General features: G+C 45.1%; 1 protein-coding gene across 3 annotated transcripts; it reads right to left on the bottom strand.

Annotated features, from left to right (window-relative positions):
- Positions 1–5,129: 5,129 nt before the first annotated feature.
- Positions 5,130–23,190, bottom strand: CXCR2 (C-X-C motif chemokine receptor 2). 3 transcript variants are annotated; one of them, XM_060411276.1, is made up of 4 exons: positions 23,128–23,190; positions 22,042–22,113; positions 13,529–13,604; positions 5,130–7,807 (listed from the first exon to the last, which is right to left on the bottom strand). In XM_060411276.1, exon 4 carries the CDS (start codon positions 7,781–7,783, stop codon positions 6,719–6,721), a length of 1,065 nt encoding a protein of 354 aa, XP_060267259.1. In that variant the 5' UTR covers positions 7,784–7,807; positions 13,529–13,604; positions 22,042–22,113; positions 23,128–23,190; the 3' UTR covers positions 5,130–6,718. The 3 variants fall into 3 exon arrangements, with proteins under 3 accessions (XP_060267259.1, XP_012001301.2, XP_012001323.2); XM_012145911.5 differs by lacking the exon at positions 13,529–13,604; XM_012145933.5 differs by lacking the exons at positions 13,529–13,604; positions 22,042–22,113.
- Between the last annotated feature and the right edge of the window lie 28 nt (positions 23,191–23,218).

Here is a 23,218-nt window from a genome sequence, read left to right as displayed (position 1 = left end):
TCTGGGCTTGTCCGTAAAGCTGCATTTTAAGCAAAGAGCCCATTTTAAACATGCAGATAGAAATTAAAAATACTGCTCCACTGGACTTTAATGCTCCTTAGTTCTTGTTTGGCCCCTTAGTGTTTAACCTATTTGAGATGATAACTTTATCTCAAATGAAAGCATCAACTTATGGTGATGTTTTTCAAAAAGCAGCTTTATCAGGAAATGAAGTTAAAAAAAAAGACTAATACTGCTCAATGAGAAAATATAAAGGGATAGAAACAGGCGCATCCACAAAGCTCAGCTTCTTTGTCCATAAGGAGGCCTATATCTGTGCTAGCCCATAGTCTCATCCATAAACACCAGGCCTCAGTTCCTTCGTTTTTGTGAAAACTCTGATCCAACCAAAGAAATTAGAACAATGCAAAGCCATATGAATTAATCATGAATACGACTAAAGAGAATAAAGTTCTCCTTAACAAGAACTCCTCTGAACAGCTTGGTGTATTTCCTCCCAGATGTTTTTCTGAACACTTATAAAGCCATGTAATTATAATGCTTTTACACAAATGGGTAAACTGTTTACTATACATGCTGTTCTACTTTCCTTTTTCATTCAATATGGTTTTTTGAAGATCCTTCCATGTCCATTCATATACAACCAACGCTTAGCATCACAGGGTATTGGTTCTAGGAACCCATCTCCCACTCTTGGGTACCAAAAACCCATAGATGTTTCAGTTCTCATATGAAACTTAATTAAATAGCATTGTCTTTGCATATAATCTCTGCACATACTTCGGTACACTTTTTTTTTAATTTTTTTTAAAGTTTTTATTTTTTAAATTTTAAAATCATTAATTCTTACATGCATTCCCAAACATGAACCCCCCTCCCACCTCCCTCCCCACTTCTGTACACTTTAAATTATCTCCAGACTCCTTGTAATACTTAACACAATGTAAATGCTATGAAAATATTTGTTAATGCATGGCAAATTCAGTTTTGGCTTTTTGGAACTTTCTGGAATATTTTTTTCAAATGTTTTCAATCCATGGTTGTTTGAATCCACAGATGCAGGACCTGTGAATGTGGAGGGCTGACTGTAACTACCTCATTATTTTTTAAAGTTTTTAAAAATAGCTTTATTGAAGTATAATTTGTTTAATATAAAATTCAGCTGCTTTAAGTACACAATATAATTATTTTTAGTAAATTAGCAGAGATATACAACTATACCACAATCTAGACTTAGAATATTTCCATTGCCCCTAACAGAAACACAGTCCTGTTTGCAGTCACGCCCTGCTCTTACTCCCAGCCCCAGGAAATCACTCGTCTGCTTTCTTCCTCTGTAGATTTACCTTTTCCAGACATTTTATGTCAATGGATTCTACAATATGTGGTCTTCTGTTCTGGTTTCTACCACTTAACATCATGTTTGTAACCTTACGTTTAAACAACTGCCATCAGCTCAGCCCATGGTATGGATGGACCTTCACAGTTGAACTAGCCACTTCCCACTGATGGACATTTGTCCACTTATGTGGGTATTTCTGGAAGTGTCATTCCTGGATCAGAGGGTGTGTGCACTGAAGTAGGTTTGATCAAATTACCTTCTCTAAAGGTTGCACCTCTTTACTCTCCTGGAAGTAGTGGATGATGATACTGTCTTCTACTCTGCAGAATTTGGACCCCAGAGCAATAGACACCTCTGCCCAACACCCTGTAGGGGCTCCTAGAAATTACTAGAGGTGTCCGCTTGTGGTTTTGATAACTTTCTTCATAGCTTTTTCTTTTATTTTAATGATTGAAAGCATTTTTATTGTGAACAGCTTGCAGAAAACTTATGTTTATAGGTTAAAGAATGAGAGTACCGTGAACTAGGTGTCCAAGATCTAGGTAAAGAAAATTTGATCAGGACCCTCAAATACCCCCGTGTGCTCCTTTCTGATGGACTGAAACTTGAAAAAGCATAATCCAAACCTTTGTGGTAATCATTCCTTTTTCTCTAGAGTTCTATTCATAGCTAACCTATATTCACGCAAAAGATTTGAATGGAATCCACCTGCAATGTGAGACCTGGGTTTGCTCTCTGGGGCTGGGAAGATCCTCTGGATAAGAGAATACTAGTATTCTTGCCTGGAGAATTCCATGGACAGAGGAGCCTAGTGGGCTGCAGTCCATGGGGGTCACAAAGAGTCTGACATGATTGAGTGACTTTCACTTTTCACTTTCCTTTTAGTTCAGCTGTAACTATGTCCCCCCAGTTTCCTTCCTTGCATCATTCCAGGCTAGTGTTGGCCAGAGCTGCATGTTTTGTGCGCTGGCTGTGACATTACTGGCGCTTATCTTCTGGCTGCTCTTGCGCTCGCGGTTGGCAGTGGGTCTGCAGCTCTGAGTGCTCCTGCGTGGAGTGTGCTGACCTTTGTCATGTTGTTGTTGTTCAGTCACTAAGTTGTCTGACTCTTTGTGACCCCATGACTGTAGCCTGCCAGATTCCTCTGTCTGTGGGGTTCTTCAGGCAAGAATACTGCAGTGGGTTGCCATTTCCTTCTCCAGGGGATCTGCCCAGACTAGGGATCCAACCTGTGTCTCCTGCATTGGCAGGCGAGTTCTTTACCACTGAGTCACCTGGGAAGTGACCTTTGTGATGCAGACACCAACAGACATCCAGCAGGCGGGCCATCCGCAGCTAGAGCTTGCCACTCATAGTTCAGTCTGTCCTTGCTCCTCGCCCCTTAATGTGCATCTTTCCTTCTCACTTGCATGTCCTGTCACTTTCATGTCCCAGCACCAGAAGCAAAGTCAACAGCTACTCTAGACTCCTGAACCAGCTCCCAGGTGCTATAGTCAGATCCCTGTAACAAATCTCTTCTCCTTTTCAGAAATTTAGTTCTGCTTTTCTAAGTGAATCTTGTGTGACAGAGCGTGTGTCTCAATAGAAGGTTTGGTTTGGCCTGTCTTTGAACTTTGTGTTGGTCTATGATTGCCTCTTAACTGTCCTGCTTGCCAGCACAGAATAGGGTAACCCGAGCTGAGCCGGCTTTCACACCTGCGCCCCAAGTCTCGGGTGGCCCTTTCCTCTATCACAGGGTGGAGATTCCAAAGCCCAGTGCCAACATGAATGAGTCCAGGCCCTGAAGATGTAGACTGGCCCTGTGGTGTGACCCGAATGCTCTGAGAAGTTCAGTGTATTTATTTCCTGTTCCTTTGTAAGATGTTTTAAAATTTACCATTAGAAAAGCAAAATATCTGAAAAAAATGAAGTGAACTAGGAATTTTTATTCCAATCCCATTACTATTTAGCCATGAGATTTCGGTCAAGATGCTTTGCTTGGGCTTCAGTTTCCTCGTTTATGTATTGAAAGAGTCGGCCTCTCCGTGGAGAGGGGTATCTCTAGGTCTTCCCTGTCTTTGGTATTGTGTGATGGTGTGGTTTTTATGTGTGCCTACACGTAATGTGTTTCAACGTGATGTGCGAACTGGAGGTACTTCTTTGTATCACCCAAGAGAGGCTGGTGGCTGTCCTGATGTCATGAATGAGGGGATCCCATCTTGCAGAATCTGAGGAGGGATGATGGTGGAGGAAGACATCATAAACACTGGGTCAGAGGAAAAAGACAGATGGTGTTAGTGTAAGTAGAGGAACATATATCTCTGGAAACAAGATGGCCAGCTTAGACTGAGTGGGCAGATCTAGGCAGAAAGCTGCTGGACCCTGACTCAAACCTGGAAACATCAGAGAGAAGAAAGAAATCAGCAGGCCTTGGATTTGCCCTGTGCTAGTGATGGCTTGGCAGGTTGATTATTTATGCCAAGACAGTCTTTACTTGTGTGTGAGAGTGTAAGAGTCAGGGCTAAGTATTAACAGTTCACGTAAGTCCAACTCAGCCTCCACCTCATTGCTTCTGGGCTAATTTTATCCTCTTGTTTTCCTTGGAGAACCATGTTTCCTCCAGCCCTGGTTCCAGAGCAGAGTTCCTGGAACCAGGGTGGCCTCCTCCCACCAATAGTCATCGCAGGGAGCTGTCCACTTAGTCCGCCTTGCCCAGTTAGGACACCACTGGTTCTTCTGGGAACTCGGGGCTTTGGTAAAAACACATTCCCCTGACTTTCCCTCTTGCTGAATCTGAAGGCTCAGCCAGAACAGCTAAGCCGTGCTTGGTCCTGAGTTCAGCCCAGTACCTGGCAGAGTGAGCTTGGAACGGAGGGGTTATTGTTGGTGAATTAACCCCGCTTGCTGACTGTGAAAGGAAAAGCATGTTCCTGAGTTAGGAGTGGTGGTTACCTGCCCCTTGAGCACTTCAGCTCAGAGGTTTGTTTCTGCCTTGCTGGAGAGGTCTTGTGCCATAGCCAAGGCTACCCTCTCCTCCGTTTAACGGTCAGAGAGTTGTTAACATGAAAGGGATCAGAAGCTGGTAAAAGTGTGGTTTATTTCCCCTTGCTTCCTTACTGTCTTAGCAGGTTGCTTGGACCCAGAGCCCCTCCCACCCAAGACCTTTCAGAGTCAAGCCCTGTGAACAGGGGCTGTGTCAGTGTGAGGCTCAGGCTGTTTTGATTGTTGCTTTATCCAAAGCTCTGGAACAGTAGGCTCTTCATACGGTTGAAGAAATGAGTTCAATTGTTTGTTTTGTCTGGGTGGCATAGTCATTTTTCCATTCTGCGTGAGTGTGGCATTTTGTCAAACCTGAGTGTTGGGTGTGTGTGTTGTGTGTGTTCTGGGTGGGAGAGAGAGGAGAGTGAAGGGGGACTCAAAGTGGGAGTCACTGGCTGACCTCAGGAGAGCCCTCTGACCTTCGGCTACTCAATCCAGCTGATTTGGTAGACTTTCTAGGCAGTTCTAAGTCCCACCCTTGACACTCTTGACTACTGTTTCACCCAGGGAAACAAGACCCAGAAGAAGATCCCAGGATACGTTTCCTTCTGTAATATGTGTTCAGCAGCAGGAGGCTTGGGCTGGGGAAGAAGGAGGAAATACCAGCCGCCACCTTGATTTTAGACCTTCTCTCTATGTACTCCATAAACAGCAAAAGGATTTATTTATTATAAAGACCCTCATTGAAGACCTCTGCTCGCCCTTGCCTGACCTCTCTGTAGCACTTGGGGTGCTTTTTGTTGCAAGTAATGTAATACCCAACTAAAAGTAATTTACACAAAATAGACATTTAATTATCTCACTTAAGAAGTTATAGGTAGGTGGTTCCAGTGGATCAAGTTTGCCTTTTTAGAACTAGATTTTTTTGTTTTTGATTGTGGCAAAATATACTAACATAAAATTTACCATTTTACCCTTTTTAAAATGTATAGCTTGGTGGCATTAAGTACATTCATGTTGTTGTTCAGTCATCACCATTGTCCATCTCCAGAACTTTACATCATTCCAAACTGAATCCTGAACCCATTAAAGGATAATTCCCCACATCCCCCTTTTCCCTAGCCTCTGGTGTCTATGAATGTCACTATTTTTGGCACTTCATATAACGGGAAACATAATATTTGTGTCTGGCTTTGACACACAAAAGTTTTAAACTTTGATACAGTCCAATTAAACTATTTTTTCTTTGGTTAATTGTGCTTTTGGCATCATATCCAAGAAATCATTGCCAAATTCAATGACACGAAGATTTCCCTCTATGGTTTCTTCAAAGAGTTTTATAGTTGTGGTTCTAATGCTAGGTCTTCGATCCATTTTGAGTCAATTTTTGTGTCTGATGTAAGGTAAAGGTCCATTTTCATTCTGTGCAAGTGGATATCTAATTTTCCCAGCACAGTTTGTTGAAGGACTATCCTTTGCCCAGTGAATAGTCTTGGTATCCTTGTTAAAAATCGTTTGATTATTTACGGTGGGTTTACTTTGGGCTCTTTATTCTCAGGTTCTTTTTATTGTTTGACTCCATCAGCCTAAGTGTGTTGGGTATATTTTTTGCATCATTGTTACAAAGTGGCTGCCTCAACAGAAGGTATTCTACAACCATATTCAAAGTCAAGAACCAAGGATGTGTCATTCTCTCTCAAATCAGGAACACTTTCCAGGGGTCTCCTGGCCCCAGCAGACTTCCTCTTAGACAATGATGCACTGAAACCAGTTTGTACCAGATGGTGAAAGTTGATTATTACATTTTCTAGATTTTTTGAGCTCATTGCTAAATACCATCACCCTAGAAATTGACTATGGTGGGAGTATTTATATACACCATGGCACATGACAAATGCTACAAATCAAGATTTTTTTCCCCCAGGAGAGTGGTTTACCAGTACACTATTGCTTTTAAGTATTACAAATCAGAACAAGATGATATGGCCACTCTTACCTTAAGGGAATCTTGGAAAGATAATGTCTGTCATTTTCACCCTCTCTCAAGGAAGGGGACTTTGCCCGCAGACAAGGAGAGGGAGAGCTAGGGAAGTAACAAATGGTGTTCTACATTAATGGTTCCCAATAGTGGGAACTTTTTGTAATCACTGAAAAGAATATCTTCAAAGGGTGTCTCCCAGAAGATAGAGCACTGTGGGCTCAGTGGTAGGATGCACCAAGCTCTATCAGTTGACATGGTAATTACAGCAAGAGGTGGGGCCCAGGACAGGCTGTCTAATCCATGTGATGGGGGCCTATTAGGGACATGGCCTCAGCAACTTCCTGTAACCACAATGGGGAGCTGCCTTGACATGGGACTGTGAATGGCCAGAAGACATGGGGCTTGCTGAGGGGAAGTGAGGAGCCCTGTGTGGGGTCTCAGAGGGTAGTAGACGTGTTCCCTGAAGAAGAGCCAACAAAGGAAGGCCTGCCATCCTTGGCCAAGAACTCCTTGCTGATCAGGCCATGGATGGCCATGATCTTGAGGAGTCCGTGGCGAAACTTCTGGCCAATGAAGACGTAGATGAGAGGGTTGAGGCAGCTGTGCAGGAAGCCCAGGATCTCAGTGGCGTCCAGGGCCCGGCCAATGTCGTTGCGGCGCTGACAGGTCTCGGTGATCACGTGGGCCCTCATGAGGGTGTCCATGACCAGGACCAGGTTGTAGGGCAGCCAGCAGAGCAGGAAGACAAGCACGACAGCAAAGATGACCCGCATGGCCCGGTGCTTCTGCCCCATTTGGGCTGAAAACAGTGTGCGCAGGGTGAGTCCATAGCAGAAAAGCATGACCAGCAGGGGCAGGAGGAAGCCAAAAGTCTGGGGCAGGACCCTCATCACCATACGCCATTTCGTTGTATTGGCACCCATGTCCTCGTAGCAGACTGCACTGGAATAGGGTGGGTGGATGGCCCTGCGGAAGATGAAGATGGGCAGGGCCAGGATCACGGACAGGGCCCAGATGCCTAAACATATGAACTTGACCCAGTGCCGCTTCTGGGTCAGTGTGCGTGTGGCATGGACAATGGCCAGGTAGCGGTCCATGCTGATGCAGGCCAGCAGTAGAATACCGCTGTAGAAGTTGACTTCCTTCAGGAGTGAGACCACCTTGCACAGGGGTGTGCCGAAGATCCAGCCCTTTGCCTTGGAGGCAGCCCAGATAGGCAAGGTCATGGCGAAGAGCAGGTCAGCCATGGCCAGGTTCAGCAGGTAGACATCAGTGACGGAGCGACCGACCCGGCTGTACAAGATGACCAGCATCACCAGGGAGTTTCCCAGGAGGCTTAGCAAGAAGACCAGAGCATAGATGATGACCACAGCATGCTTATTGATATCCAGAGATTCTGGCCGACATGGGGCAGAGTCTGGTAGAATAGAGGGCAGGTCAGTGTTGTAACTGTAATTGCCAAAATCTTCATCGCTGTAATTATCCCAGTTAAATCCATCCATATTTGAAGTAAATTTTGTTTCAGCCTAAAGAGGAGAGACCAGGATTACTGCACAGTAAAACCTTCTCAGATTCTAGCCCAACAGCTTGTACATCTCATATGGAATTCTTTGTGTTAGCTTATATATTATATGGAGGTAACTTTCACTTCAAGGAGTCACTAAAGTTCTAAGGTTTTGGAGACACATTTAGAAAAAATGATTTCACAAAAAGCGTCTAGTTTCTTTCAATGTCAGAGAGGTTCTTATCACTTTCCATGACATTGCCCAAACCATTTTTGAAACTTCTTCTTGTAATCCCTACAGAACATGCTGTCTTGGATCCTTGGAGGTGAGCATTTGACTGTTGAAGCTGATTTTTAATGTCAGAAACAGGAGGTACCACTCATTTTTCAACCTAGGGAATTAAGCAGGCAATCTAATTGGGTTAGATCCCTAGAAACAGATCAAAGCTTGACTATAAAGCTAAGAGATGAATTCTTTTGTCCAACTTTCTGAAAGTTATTTTGGAAGGACTGCTCTGGTTGTTGGTGTGAATGTAAATTGGTATAGCCACGATGGAGAACAGTATGGAGGTTCCTTAAAAAGATAAACATAGAGCTATCATATGACCCTGCAATCCTACTCCTGGGCATATATCTGGAGAAAAACATGATCTGAAAGGATACACCCACCCCAGTGTTCATTGTGGGACTGTTTACAATAGCTAAGACGTGGAAGCAACCTAAATGTCCATCCACAGAGGAATGGATAAAGAAGTTGTGATATATATACATATGTACAATGGAATATTACCTAAAGCCATTAAAAAGAATGAAATAATGCCATTTGCAATAACATGAGTGGACCTAGAAAGTGTCATACTGAGTGGAACAAGTCAGACAGAGAAGGAAAAATATCATATGACATCCCTTACACGTGGAAACAAAAATAAATGATACAAATGAACTTACAAAACAGAAAGAGACTCACAGACTTAGAAAATGAACTTACAGTTGCCGGGGCTGGGAAAGGGGGGAAGGGGTAGTTAGGGACTTTCAGAAGGTCATGTACACACTGCTACATTTCAAATGGATAACCAACAAAGACCTACTGTATAGCACATGGAACTCTGCTCACTGTGGCAGCCTGGATGGGAGGGGAGTTTGGGGGAGAATGGATACACATATATGTATGGCTGAGTTTCTTCTCTGTTCACCTGAAACTATCACTACATGGTTAATCAGCTATTAGCCCAATACAAAGTAAAAAGTTTAAAGTTTAGAAAAAAATAAAATGAAGTGTTCTGGAAAAACAATCTGAGTGATAGCAGCATAGGGTTTCAGAATGCTCAAGCTATAAGGAAGTTGTACCACCCAGAGTTTTTCTTTTGATGTGAGAGGCTTCCTCTGGGAACACTTGGGTAGTTTGAAAAAATATATTAAAAACCATAAGCATGGGGATTTCCACATGGGTGGAAATGTAGCAGATTGTCTTGGGAGCTCTGAGCAGGCATATTCTGCCATGCAGGGGTGAGCAGAGAAAGGTAGTATGTTCCCAGCATAAGGAGGAGGGCCAGCAGGAAGCAGAGAAGGCAGGTGGAGACACATGATCCTTGTTTGGGTGGCTTCCCAATCCTGATGGAGATCCTTCCTGTGTTGCTCACGGGTGCCTTCTTCCAAACCTGACTCTCCAGCAACCCCCAACCCCACCGTAGATTATCCCTAGCTAACTTCTGTGGGCTCTGCCCTTGTTAAGGGGGTAGCAAAGAACCTGCTTTCGGGGGAAGCTGCAGCCACTCTGAAATATTATCCCAGTTTTCCAAAAGGAAATAAACTAAAGTGACCAGCTACTGAATTAGCTTCCTTTTGAACCACAAACTGTATCACTATCATGTCATTTCTTTATAACAAGATATGGCCATCCTGTGATCCTATGCCAGTCTGTAACTCACCTCAACATGGCACCCAGTGTTAAAGAGACGAATATAAAATAAAAAGGCTCAGGAACTACCTTATACTCACTGCTGCTGCTGCTGCTAAGTCGCTTCAGTCATGTCTGACTCTGTGCGACCCCATAGATGGCAGCCCACCAGGCTCCGCCGTCCCTGGGATTCTCCAGGCAAGAACACTGGAGTGGGTTGCCATTTCCTTCTCCAATGCAGGAAAGTGAAAAGTGAAAGGGAAGTTGCTCAGTCGTGTCCGACTTTTAGCGACCCCATGGACTGCAGCCTACCAGGCTCCTCCGTCCATGGGATTTGCCAGGCAAGAGTACTAGAGTAGCATGATCATAATAAAGTAAGGACTATAATGATGGTGATGGGATGTGAAGAAGTTGGACCCTTCACATACTGCTGGTGGAAATATAAAATGGTCCAGTTGCTTTGGAAAACAGCTGTTAAGAAAGCTAAAACATAGAGTTACCATATGATCCAGCAATTCCACTCCTAGTATACTCAAGAGAATTGAAAGTGTATATCCCCACAAAAACTTGTATGTGAATCTTCTCAGCAGCATACAGCCACAAAGTGGAAGTAACTCAAATGTTGATCAATTGATAAATAGATATGCAAATAGTGGTGTACACATACAAGGAATATTAATCAATCAAACAAAGTAATGAAGAACTGATATAGGCTGCAACATGGGTGAATCCTGAAAACGTTATTCTAAGTGAAAACAGCCAGAGACAAAAGGTTTCAATGAGTTTATTCTCATGACTGCATGGCTGCTGCCTAGCATCATGAGAGGGTATCTTATTGGACATTGCTTGCTTGGGAAAAGATCAAAATTCAAATTCAAAGAACAGTTTCCAGCTAAGGCCTATCACTTTTGTAGCATTGCAAAGATGAAAAATTGTTAGTTGAACCATTGTAAGTCGGGGACCGTCTGTATACAAAACCCCACTGAATTGTATACTGTAAATGGGAGACTTTTATCGCATGTGGATTATATCTCAATTGCAACAGATGAATCAAAGGTGTGTAGAAAAGAATGTGTATGTGTGTGTAACAGAGTCACTTTGCTGAACAGCAGAGATTGGCACAACATTATAAATCAATTATACTTCAATAAAAAAGAAGAAAGGTGTATTGGGCTTCCCTGATGGCTCAGTGATAAAGGATCTGCCTGCCAATGCAGGAGATGGTGGGTTCCATCCCTGGGTTGGAAAGATCTCCTGAAGAAGGAAATGGCAACACACTCCAGTGTTCCTGCCTGGGAAATCCCATGGACAGAGGAGCCTGGCAGGCTACAGTCCATGGGATTTCTAAAGGAGATTAGTCCTGGGTGTTCATTGGAAGGACTGATGCTAAAGCTGAAACTCCAATACTTCGGGCACCTCATGCGAAGAGTTGACTCATTGGAAAAGACTCTGATGCTAGGAGGGATTGGGGTCAGGAGGAAAAGGGGACGACAGAGGATGAGATGGCTGGATGGCATCACCAACTCGATGGACATGAGTTTGAGTGAAATCCGGGAGCTGGTGATGGACAGGGAGGCTTGGTGTGCTGCAATTCATGGGGTCGCAAAGAGTCGGACACAACTTAGCTAATAAACAACAACAGCATAAGTGTAAAGGAAATAGAAATACTAAATCAGTAATATCATCATCAGCATCAACACGAAAGTCCTAGGAAGTTTTCCTCTTTAGCAGAAGAAACTGTTACTGTCAGTCATACATAGCAAAGAAGAAGGCAGAATGAGGTTAGGAGAAACTAGAAGAACAATGCCCCTTTCCTCTAGAGTGAAATAATTCTTAACTTTCACTTTTCTGAGATGGTATCTCTCCGCGAAGTGAAGGGGGCCAGATAAATTACCTTCTCAGAACACAGAGATCACAAATAAAGCAGATTAAGTCAGTCCATGAACCTAAAAGATGTGATGATAAAGATGGGGCCCTGCCTGGTGAGAGAGGTGACTAGCACAGCTGGCTCAGCCAGTGTTGCTTGCAAAACCTGTGAGAAACCACTGACTCTGCCATCCCAAGGTCAAGACCAAATTTTCTCAGAAGCCCAGAGTAATGAAATCACAAGATAGGTCACTTCTGGGAGCTGATGATCAGAGATGCTCTTCAGGGAGCACATGACCTAAGAGAAGACCTACCTTAGAGAGTGGATAAAGAGCACGATGGATGCAGAGAGCTTATGCCCGTAGAGGGGAGAACCCAACATTTACAAGCATCAGCTGCGAGAAGGCAGAAGCAGGGCAGCCACAGAAACTGCCTGTCTCAGAAGCAGCAGCAACAGCCAAGCATGTGTCACAGTCAAGTCCTCATTCCAGATAATCCAGTGCTCAACTGTGCAGGAGATGGGCTGGAGGTGTGTGGGTGAGCTCCCATTACTAGACACGAAGGCTCAGCCTCAGGGACCAAGGGGTGACCACGCAAGTCAGGACAGAAGGTAGAGAACTCAGAAGTGGAAACCAGGCCAGGGCAATGACCTCCGGCCACAGGAGGCTGGGGCAGGGGAATGTTTTGTTGTTGTTTGTTTGCTTTTTGGTTTACCGGTCTCTGGTGAGGCTGTTTGACAGTTGAAGGGAGATACATATTTGAGATCTGATTTGTGCCTCCCAGGTACATGGTCTTGCTTGGCAGTTACAAACAGACAGGCACAGCAAGGCTCAGAAACCAGCTTTTAGTCACAGAGCCTCTCAGTGCTGTGGCCAGAATTTCAACTAGGTGTGAATGACTTCACATGCTATTTTCAGTCCACAGATCTGCTTCTTTAAAAAAAAAAAAAATCACAACTCAACGTTTCAAATACAGTTGTGGACTTCTCTGGTGGTCCAGTGGTTGAGAACCCACCAGCCAATGCAGGGAACACAGGTTCGATCCCTAGTCCAGGAAGGTCCCACATGCCCTAGAGCAACTAAGCCCGTGCGCCACAGCTACTGAAGCCCGTGAGCCTACAGCCCATGCTCTGCACTAAAAGCAGCCACCACAATGAAAAGCTCCTGCAACTAGAGAACAGCCCCCACTCGCTACAACCCAGTGCAGCCAAAAATGGAAATAAATAAATGAATTTGCAAAAAAACATAGTTGTAAGATGATTTCTTGAGATATCCTGAGTTTAACCTGGCTATAGTTCCCTCCGATTGTTTGATGTTTTGTGCATTGCTTTCTTTGCTATTCCTTAGACCCAGGATGAAAAAAAAAACAACCCTCACAGGAAATAATAAACCAAATGTCCTTGAATTGACTGGCTCCCTGCTGGTAGCCACCCGATTATGTCCTTGGTAACCAAACAGGACAGTCCCTCACTGAGTGAAACTGCCAGCCCCCTAGTGACTCCATGGAAAGCATGATTCTAATTTATTTCACAGAAGTTTTATACATAAAAGAGCCCAAATACTTAAGACAATCTTTTTAACAGCAGCAACACAATAATAATGCAACAAAGTCCAGGTTGTTTGAATACAATTCCAGCATTCTTTCTCTCTAAAAATAGAATCCACACATATTTGTGTTTAATATGGGGAAGGAGGGCCTCACTAGGATCTGGCTCAGACTCAATTGTAGCCAAGGCAAGGAGAGCTGGCTGGGAGCGGGAAGAGAAGAGGGTGGGCAGTGAGTTGCCCTAGGTTGTTGGAGAGAGGGGTATGGAAGAGGAGCAGAAGCTCTCCCTTTGAGGACAGGGTGGTCTAAAGAGAGAGTGGAGAGACTGAGAGGTGTGGGGATAGGTGGAGGGGACAAATGGAGCCTGGGTGTCAAGGGGGACAGAGAACAGAGAAGTGTCTGGAAGGTGGGAGGGGTGGGTGTTTCAAGACTTACTGTGATTCTGGGCTTGTCACCTGTGGGACACCTCCAGGAAAGGCAGATGTGTCTGACTGAAGAAAGGGCGGCGGTGCTGAGAACACAGTGAGGAAGTGAGTGGTGGATTATATTGCTCAATTCTGGGGTGGAGCCCCTGAGGGTGCAGGATGCTTTTGATAGTTTGAATAATTAATTCTCAGGTCAGCTCTTTAATGACAAGTAGTCATTTTATGAACTGGCAGAGTTCATTTTGGGAAGGGGTTTCCTAGCCAATCTTTCCATTTCCCAGATGAGGAAACTGAGGCCCACCCAAAGAAAATAGTCGGCCCAGCATGGCACAGATTTCTCATCTTTGCCTCGAGCTCAGCAGCCCTGAGCTCTTTCAGCAGCCCTGCCTGTTTCTCCCTGCATTCCAGTTGTGTCGGGCTTCCAGGGCTTACCACCCAGCAGTTCTATGGCTCTTCAACGTTTTTCCCATCTCAAAGGGAGCAGCTCTTTAAGGCACCAGAAATGGAGCTTTAGCCTTTGGCACGCCAGGTGGTTTTCTTCCCTGGCCTCTCCTCTCCACCCCACACAGCCCTGGTGTTCTTAAATCCTCATAAATTCCTTCTCCACACCACGCCCTTTTGAGAGCTTCCACCCCCACATGGGTGCCCCATTCACCTCTTCTTGTCTTTCTCCTCACTCCCCAGTCATCCTCTCTGACCATGCTCCTCTCTTAGGGCACTGATATTTTGTCTTGCTTTGTCCACTTGGAATCGGGTCAGTAGTAGCTACTAATTTCGGAACCGAGACCATCTCATTTGGAAAGAAAGACATTTGGTAAGGGTTAAAATCCCATCCAAGTTCAAATACATTTTTGAAAACGGATGACACCAAGCATATGTTTTGTCACATCTGCTATTGATAACAATTGGAAGGTTAATTTCAGGCGGAGCTGTGAACGTTAATTCACCACACCCTCCCAAGTCCTTACCCTTACAGTAATTGATACCCCAGGCCCTCTGCTACTTGTTATCCTGGCCTCTTGCCCCAGTCATTATCCCAGGGCCCACAGGGTACTCAGAGCCTGTGGAAAACTCATCTTAGCTGCCTACCCCTAGGAAAGAACCTTTGAGTCCAACTGTTTAGCAAACATTCTCTGTCACCTTTCTCTTTACTATGCTGGAGAACCCAGAGACTCCTGGTCAGGTGATGGTAAACCCAGACAGAGACCCAGGACCTGTGGAGAGAGGCCGTGAGTGCCGTAGTGAAAAACTCTGCTAGCCTAGCTGCTCTGGGCAAGCGACTTTTCCTTTCAGATTCTCAGCTTGCTCATCTGTAAAATGAGACTCATTTTAGACTCAATGGTAGACTCTGACTCACCAGGTTGTGCTGAGGATGAAAGGAGGGATTATCTATAAAACACTGAAGACACATATAAAGCACAGGGTTAGCATTTATTATTGGTATTATTATTATGGAAATAATTGATCAGCTAAAGCATGGGGTCTCTCCCACTACATTGCCAAGCAAGAGAAAGCAGCGGGCCTGCTTTCTGGGCTGACTTCCAGGTATATCTTGATTTGCTTTAACCTGAAATAACGGTTGTCACTTTAGCTCTAATGATGAGTGCCTGCTAGGGCCTAGCATCCAAGAAAAGTGCTTTTTAGAATCTGTATCACTTAGTCTTCATAACGGCTGCATGAGATGTGCATTTTCTGAATGAGGAAACCGAGACTGTGAAGTTAGGCAACTTACCTAGAGTGACGCAGATGAACTGAGTTTTAAGCAGTTCTTAAGACATGTTTTTTTTAAACCTGACCTCAAATCTGGCGTTCTGTCTACCGCAGTGAGGGACTGGATCCCAGCCTTAGGTTTCTGAGCTCCTGTCAGTACCTCTCTGTCCCACACAACTGGATGCAGAAAGGAGAGTCCAGATCTGACATTTCCCAACCAGTTTACTTCTTTGTTTTTGCCACACTGCGTGATTATGGGAGTTTAGTTTCCTGACCAGGAATTGAACCCAGGCCCTTGGCAATGAGAGCATGGAGTGCTAACCCCTGAGCTGCCAGGGAGTTCCCAAGCAGCCTACTTCTCAATTTTCATTAGACTGATTTCACTTCCACCGAGCCCACCGCAGGCCTACAGACGGTGGGGTGAATTCAGAACTGTTTTCCAGTCCTGGTTATGTTGTTAAAGATCAGGGTGAGCTTGGACAAATCATGTCTCTCTGGGCCTCCATGTGGTCCCCTGGAAAACGAGGAGGTTAGTCACATATGGCTATAAATAAATAAAATATTTAGTTTTTCATTTCAAGTGTTCAGTGGCCACATGTGACTCAGGTCAGTTCAGTAGCTCAGTCGTGTCCGACTCTTTGTGACCCCATGAATTGCAGCACGCCAGGCCTCCCTGTCCATCACCAACTCCCAGAGTCCACCTAAACTCATGTCCATTGAGTCGGTGATGCCATCCAACCATCTCATCCTCTGTTGTCCCCTTCTCCTCCTGCCCTCAATCTTTCCCAGCATCAGGATCTTTTCAAATGAGTCAGCTCTTCACATCAGGTGGCCAAAATATTAGAATTTCAGCTTCAACATCAGTCCTTCCAATAAACACCCAGGACTGATCTCCTTTAGGATGGACAGGTTGGATCTCCTTCCAGTCCAGGGGACTCTCAAGGGTCTTCCCCAACACCACAGTTCAAAAGCATCAATTCTTCAGCACTCAGCTTTCTTTATAGTCCAACTCTCACATCCATATATGACCACTGGAAAAGACATAGCCTTGACTAGATGGACCTTTGTTGACAAAGTGCTGTCTCTCCTTTTGGCTACAGTATTGGATAGTGCAGATGTCCTTCAGGACATTTCTATTATTGTAGGAGGTTCATTTGTACTGAGTTGCCTTAGTGAAGACTTAAATACTTTGTTTCTGCAGTTCATCACTTCAGTTCTCAGGTGACTCACAGGAAGAGACTGAAGTTTCCAAGTTCCTTCTATCAGAACATGTCCCCAGCTGCCCGAAGGCCAAACTGCTCACCCACCTTATGTTGTTGCTACTGCTGCTGTTATTGGAGTAGCCACTGATGCCTCCATGGTGACCCAGGGCTTGGTAGCTGTCAGGGATGTTGGACAGGAGAAGGCAGCTTCTGTGTGGAAACTTCAGACCCAGGGCTGCCGAGGGGGAAGTTCAGGAGGCCCACCAGGGGAGGTGTCCGCACAGAGGAGCAACAAGGTCTGTCCTGGGACTCTGACTAAAGGTTAAGGCTCTACCCGGCAATTCTGTAATAGCACTGGGACTTTTCACACCTTCCTGGCTAATGGTTTCTAGAGGAGTCTGAAGGCGGTGGTTTGCCTAGTCCATCTCTGTCTCATTTTCAACATATGCTTTCTTCTTTACAAGGGAATGCAAGCAACCCCACCACCCAGCTGACACATGTGCTGAATTTATGTGTACACTTTCTTCCTTCCTTCTAGGGGCAGGATGAGAAGTATCCTTGCTTCTTCTTTTGAATTCCTGCACCTGCCTGTGGGACCCACTGCCTCTCATAACCTTGAGGGTCTTGCCTCCTGGTCCCTCTGCCTCTCTTTCCTGGAACCACCTCTTTCCCTGAACTTGCATGTCTTTCTCTCCCTTCCTCTGTACTAGGACTCCTTCAGCTACTTCTACCCCGGGAGAAGTATTTGCCTCCATTTCAAAGGCAAACTTCTTGAAAACACAGTGAGCAGCTGTTGTATCCACTTCACCAACTTCTTGTTCACTGCTTAACCCACTGCAACCAGCTTCCTTCCCACTGTGCTGCGGAAACAGCTTTTGCCAAGGTTCCCAATAACCTAGAGTTCCTAAACCCAGTAAACCCTTCTCTTAAATAAAGCTGTTTTAATATTATAAAAATCAAATGGGCATATTGTAACGAATACAGGTGATGCAAGAGCATATAAAGTGAAACTGGATTCCTTTCCATCCCTCTGTTCACCTGTATCTTGTGTACAGGTGTATCACCTGTATCTTTCTGGACTTTTCCCCATGCATCGTTAAAATAGTGTTAAACTAGTTATGTTGTTTTTCACTTTAACAATGTATCATGTTCCTATTTCACGTCAGTCCATATAGATCTATCTTATTCTTTTCAGTGATGACATCATGGTCTATGGCAAGGATGTTCAGTTCAGATCAGTTCAGATCAGTTCAGTCGCTCAGTCGTGTCCGACTCTTTGCAACCCCATGAATCGCAGCACGCCAGGCCTCCCTGTCCATCACCAGCTCCAGGAGTTCACACAAACTCACGTCCATTGAGTCGGTGATGCCATCCAGCCATCTCATCCTCGGTCATCCCCTCCTCTTCCTGCCCCCAATCCCTCCCAGCATCAGAGTCTTTTCCAATGAGTCAACTCTTCTCATGAGGTGGCCAAAGTACTGGAGTTTCAGCTTTAGCATCATTCCTTCCAAAGAACACCCAGGGCTAATCTCCTTCAGAATGGACTGGTTGGATCTCCTTGCAGTCCAAGGGACTCTCAAGAGTCTTCTCCAACACCACAGTTCAAAAGCATCAATTCTTCGGCACTCAGCTTTCTTCACAGTCCAACTTTCACATCCATACATGACCACTGGAAAAACCATACCCTTGACTAGATGGACCTTTGTTGGCAAAGTAATGTCTCTACTTTTCAATATGCTACCTAGGTTGGTCATAACTTTCCTTCCAAGGAGTAAGTGTCTTTTAATTTCATGGCTGCAATCACCATCTGCAGTGATTTTGGAGCCCCCCAAAATAAAGTCTAACACTGTTTCCACTGTTTCCCCATCTATTTCTCATGAAGTGATGGGACCAGATGCCATGATCTTAGTTTTCTGAATGTTGAGCTTTAAGCTAACTTTTTCACTCTCCTCTTTCACTTTCATCAAGAGGCTTTTTAGTTCCTCTTCACTTTCTGCCATAAGGGTGGTGTCATCTGCATATCTGACATTTCTGCATATCTGCATATCTGCATTTCTCCCGGGCAATCTTGATTCCAGCTTGTGCTTCTTCCAGCCCAGCATTTCTTATGATGTACTCTGCATATAAGTTAAATAAGCAGGGTGACAGTATACAGCCTTGACGTACTCCTTTTCCTATTTGGAACCATGTTGTTCCATGTCCAGTTCTAACTGTTTCTTCCTGACCTGCATACAGATTTCTCAAAAGGCAGGTCAGGTGGTCTGGTATTCCCATCTATTGAAGAATTTTCCACAGTTTATTGTGATCCCCTGGAGAAGGCAATGGCACCCCACTCCAGTACTCTTGCCTGGAAAATCCCATGGACGGAGGAGCCTGGTGGGCTGCAGTCCATGGTGTCGCGAAGAGTCGGACATGACTGAGTGACTTCCCTTTCACTTTTCACTTTCATGCATTGGAGAAGGAAATGGCAACCCATTCCAGTGTTCTTGCCTGAAGAATCCCAGGGACGGGGGAGCCTAGTGGGCTGCCGTCTATGGGGTCGCACAGAGTCGGACACGACTGACGCGACTTAGCATTGTGATCCCCACAGTCAAAGGCTTTGGCATAGTCAAGAAAGCAGAAATAGAGGTTTTTCTGGAACTCTCTTGCTTTTTCGATGATCCAGCGGATGTTGGCAATTTGATCTCTGGTTCCTCTGCCTTTTCTAAAACCAGCTTGAACATCAGGAAGTTCATGGTTCACATATTGCTGAAGCCTGGCTTGGAGAATTTTGAGCATGACTTTACTAGCATGTGAGATGAGTGAAATTGTGTGGTAGTTTGAGCATTCTTTGGCATTGCCTTTCTTTGGGATTGGAATGAAAACTGACCTTTTGCAGTCCTGTGGCCACTGCTGAGTTTTCCAAATGTGCTGGCATATTGAGTACAGCACTTTCACAGCATCATCTTTCAGGATTTGAAATAGCTCCACTGGAATTCCATCACCTCCACTAGCTTTGTGGGTAGTGATGCTTTCTAAGGCCCACTTGACTTCACATTCCAGGATGTCTGGCTCTAGGTGAGTGATCACACCATCATGATTATCTTGGTCGTGCAGCTCTTTTTTGTACAGTTCTTCTGTGTATTCTTGCTACCTTTTCTTAATATCTTCTGCTTCTGTTAGGTACTTACCATTTCTGTCCTTTATCGAGCCCACCTTTGTGTGAAATGTTCCCTTGGTATCTCTAATTCTCTTGAAGAGATCTCTAGTCTTTCCCATTCTGTTGTTTTCCTCTATTTCTTTGCACTGATCACTTTCTTATCTCTTCTTGCTATTCTTTGGAACTCTGCATTCAGATGCTTATATCTTTCCTTTTCTCCTTTGCTTTTTGCTTCTCTTCTTTTCACAGCTATTTGTAAGGCAAGGATGTAAGATGATTTATTTGGTAATTAGCTTATAGACGAATGAAGCCCTCGTGACACAGTGGTAAAAAATCTGCCTGTAATGCAGGAGACCTGGGTTTGACCCCTGGGTCAGGAAGATCTCCTGGAGAAGGAAATGGGAACCCACTCCAGGATTCTTTCCTGGAGAATCCCATAGGCAGAGGAGCCTGTCAGGAGTTGCGGAGTCGGACATGACTGAGCTACTAACACTTATAGGTGAATATTTAGGTTCTCATTATGAACAGCTTTGGGTGTAGGTCTTCGGGAATTTGTATGTTTCAGTAGCTTAAGTACAATTTTGCTGGGTTATAACTGTGCATGTTTAAATGTTGATAAATACTACTCATCATTCTTCAAAAGACTGTTCCAGTGTGCTCTCCTATTATTATGTACTCTCCTATTACCTACTGCTGCTGCTGCTGCTAAGTTGCTTCAGTCGTGTCCCACTCTGTGTGACCCCATAGACGGCAGCCCACCAGGCTCCCCCATCCCTGGGATTCTCCAGGCAAGAACACTGGAGTGGGGTGCCATTTCCTTCTCCTATATAAGGACCTGTTACCCTATCCACTCATACTGTCTCATAATTGTCAATTATGGTAAAATATTTTCTCCCATGTATGCTGGGAGTTTCTGTATGCTTTTAAACTTTATTTATGGTGAAACAGATACTGTACAAGTCTTATTTGATCTCTGCAACATTTCACCCCACCAACTCCATTCTTTTATTTCTCTGAGAAACTCTTTTGGTCTCATTTGTTGCTCTGTTTCTTGATCCATTCCTCAAATATGGATGTTCCTTGGAGTCTGCCTTGGTCCCCATCTCTCCCTGCTGTCCGTAGACCAGCCCACCTGCCTCCTTGGCTTCAGCCCCTGTCCAGTCTGGGTCAGTGTCTCCCACATCTATAATTCTCAGCTTCTCTTCTAAGCTTCTGTCTAAGCTTAAATTCTTACATGCAACCACTTCCTGAAATCTACCCTGAGGTCCCACAGATGCTGCAAACTCAACATATAGAAAACTGGTCTCTGGAGAAGGAAATGGCAACCCACTCCAGTATTCTTGCTTGAGAAATCTCATGGACAGAGGAGCCTGGTGGGCTATGCAGTCCATGGCATCGCAGAGTCAGACACAACTTAGCAACTGAACAACAACACACAACCAGACACACTGTAATTTAAGGAAATAGTTTTTGATGGAAATAAGGCACAAAATGGAGAGTCAAGTTTCTTAGCAATATGGAATACAGGGTTTTGTAAGAAATTAACATGTGTGTATAGAATAATAGTTGCAAATATTCAAACAATAAAGTCTGTAGCTAAATGGAAAGCAAACAACTGGTCTCATGAATTCCCTGACATGGGTGCCCCTGCTCCTTAACGGGGGAACGGGCATGCCCCTCAGGCTCACCTTGCTCCTCCTCTCTACCAAGGCCATCTCTCTAACATCTTTCTGTATTATCTCCTCCTCAATATCTTCACTGATGAGCTAGGCCCCGCTTTATTCTCTCACCTAAGCTACTGGACTCATTGTGGGATGCCTCTGAATTTCAGAGCAAATCTGTCTGAGTTAGGATCCCAGCAATGTCAGTGGCTGTAGACCTTGGGCAAGTTATTGTGTCTCACTGGTCTCAGTTTCATCATCTGTAAAATGGGGATAATTAGAGCACTCACCACATAGGGTTGTCACGTGGATTAAATGAGTCTATATTTACAAAACAGTTCGAATGGTCCTTGGCACTGTTGGTTCCTGCTGCTGCTGCTACCACCATGATCAGATCACTATTTTCCTAAATGTTCTCTGCCTTAAGTCTTTCTCCTCTCAGTCCATCCTCCACTCTCTATCAGAACCGTTTGCCTCAAATGTGAGTTTGATTACCTTCTTTCCCTCTTACAGCCCTTCAAGGACCTCTGTTGCCCTCAGTCAGGGCCAAATTCCTGATCTGGGCACTTGGTGCTTCTCCTGCCTTACTTCTAGCCATGCCCTCTGGAACACTTAACTCTGGCCACAGGGAACAACTCACAGTTCCCCCACTACAGCTGCTCTGGTTCCTCTTGGGCTCTAGCACACAGTTCCTTTTCCCTCTTCCCCACCTTCTTGGGCCGGCCAGCTCTCTGTCCTCTCCAGTTCAGCCCTGTTGTCACCTCCACGCACCTCCACCCCTCTCTGTGCTTCTCTGCATCCCCGGGCTTACCTCTACGATGGCATCAATTTCAGGGATTTATAATTATCAGTTTGACGGCTTCATCCTCCACGCTGCGAGGTTCTTGAAAGAAGGGATTTTATATATATATATATATATATATATATATATATGAAATTTTGTCTCCCCAAAGCTATCCCACACAGAGTTTGGCACATTCTAGGGGTTTGATATCGTTTTGTTGAGCACCGAATAAACTGACAGGGTGAGAGAACTGAAGTATGTTGGTGCATTTGAGTGATATCTGATTTAAAGAAATAATTATGTCACCCAAAGTTTCCAGGGCCCCCCCCCCCACCAGCCTGTGAGCACAAACGAAGTCACGTCAACAGTGATAAAACCCAGATTATACAGGCTCAGACCTGCGTGTTCATGCAGGGCTTATTCCCAGTAGACTGCTCCCCAGAAATACGGGGGAATCTGTTGGAGGCATCCCCGAGGTGCGCCTCTGGTGCTGCTGGGCTAGACCTGCGCCCTGGGCTCTTTTCTGGTGGACTGGTGCCATCATGGTGCCATCACAGCGCCATGCTCTGGGACGGACTATGGTGACCCTCATGGAACCCTCAGCTGGAGAGTCCTCAGGGTCTAACAAGCTTCCAAACATCTTTGTGGAGCTTCTGTGCTCTCTGTTGGACTTGGTGGGACTCTTTGGGGGGCAGTGTTGAGCTAGAGGCTGGTCTTCAACATTGCCCTTCCATCTCTCCCAAATAAGGGGAGACAGTCAAGCTCCCCCTTACCTGGCCCCTGATTTCCTCCTGAGTTCTCTTCCCAGAGCATATTGCTTACTCTTAGAACACAGGCTTCTGCTGGGTTCCCTCCCCCCGATCAGTTCATCAGGTAGGACTGAGCTCCCTGCTGGAGGTCCTACTAGAATATGATGTCTTCTGCTGTAATAAGAACCAGCCCTAATAAAAGTGTCTGAGTAAGTCTAGCTTCCAGGAGGGGACCGCTGTCCTTTAGGGCAGGAATGATTCTATTGCCCTGTTTGCTTCCATAGCCCCAGCTCTGCCCCTCACTCCCTCCATTCCCTGTACTCTGCCCCCCTCCCCCGCCCTCCCACCCCCACCCTGTGCCAACCTTGCTGCTGCCTTTGTTAAGGAGAAGTTCTCACCAGCTCTCCAGGGCAGGAACTGCTGTTGCAAAATCCTTCCTCCCTGAGATGGTAATG

The sequence above is a fragment of the Ovis aries genome, chromosome 2 (genome assembly GCF_016772045.2).
Source record: "Ovis aries strain OAR_USU_Benz2616 breed Rambouillet chromosome 2, ARS-UI_Ramb_v3.0, whole genome shotgun sequence".
In the NCBI taxonomy this organism is placed as follows: Eukaryota; Metazoa; Chordata; class Mammalia; order Artiodactyla; family Bovidae; genus Ovis; species Ovis aries.
Note: the sequence above shows the minus strand (reverse complement) of the source record. Positions and strands in the feature narration are given on the sequence as shown.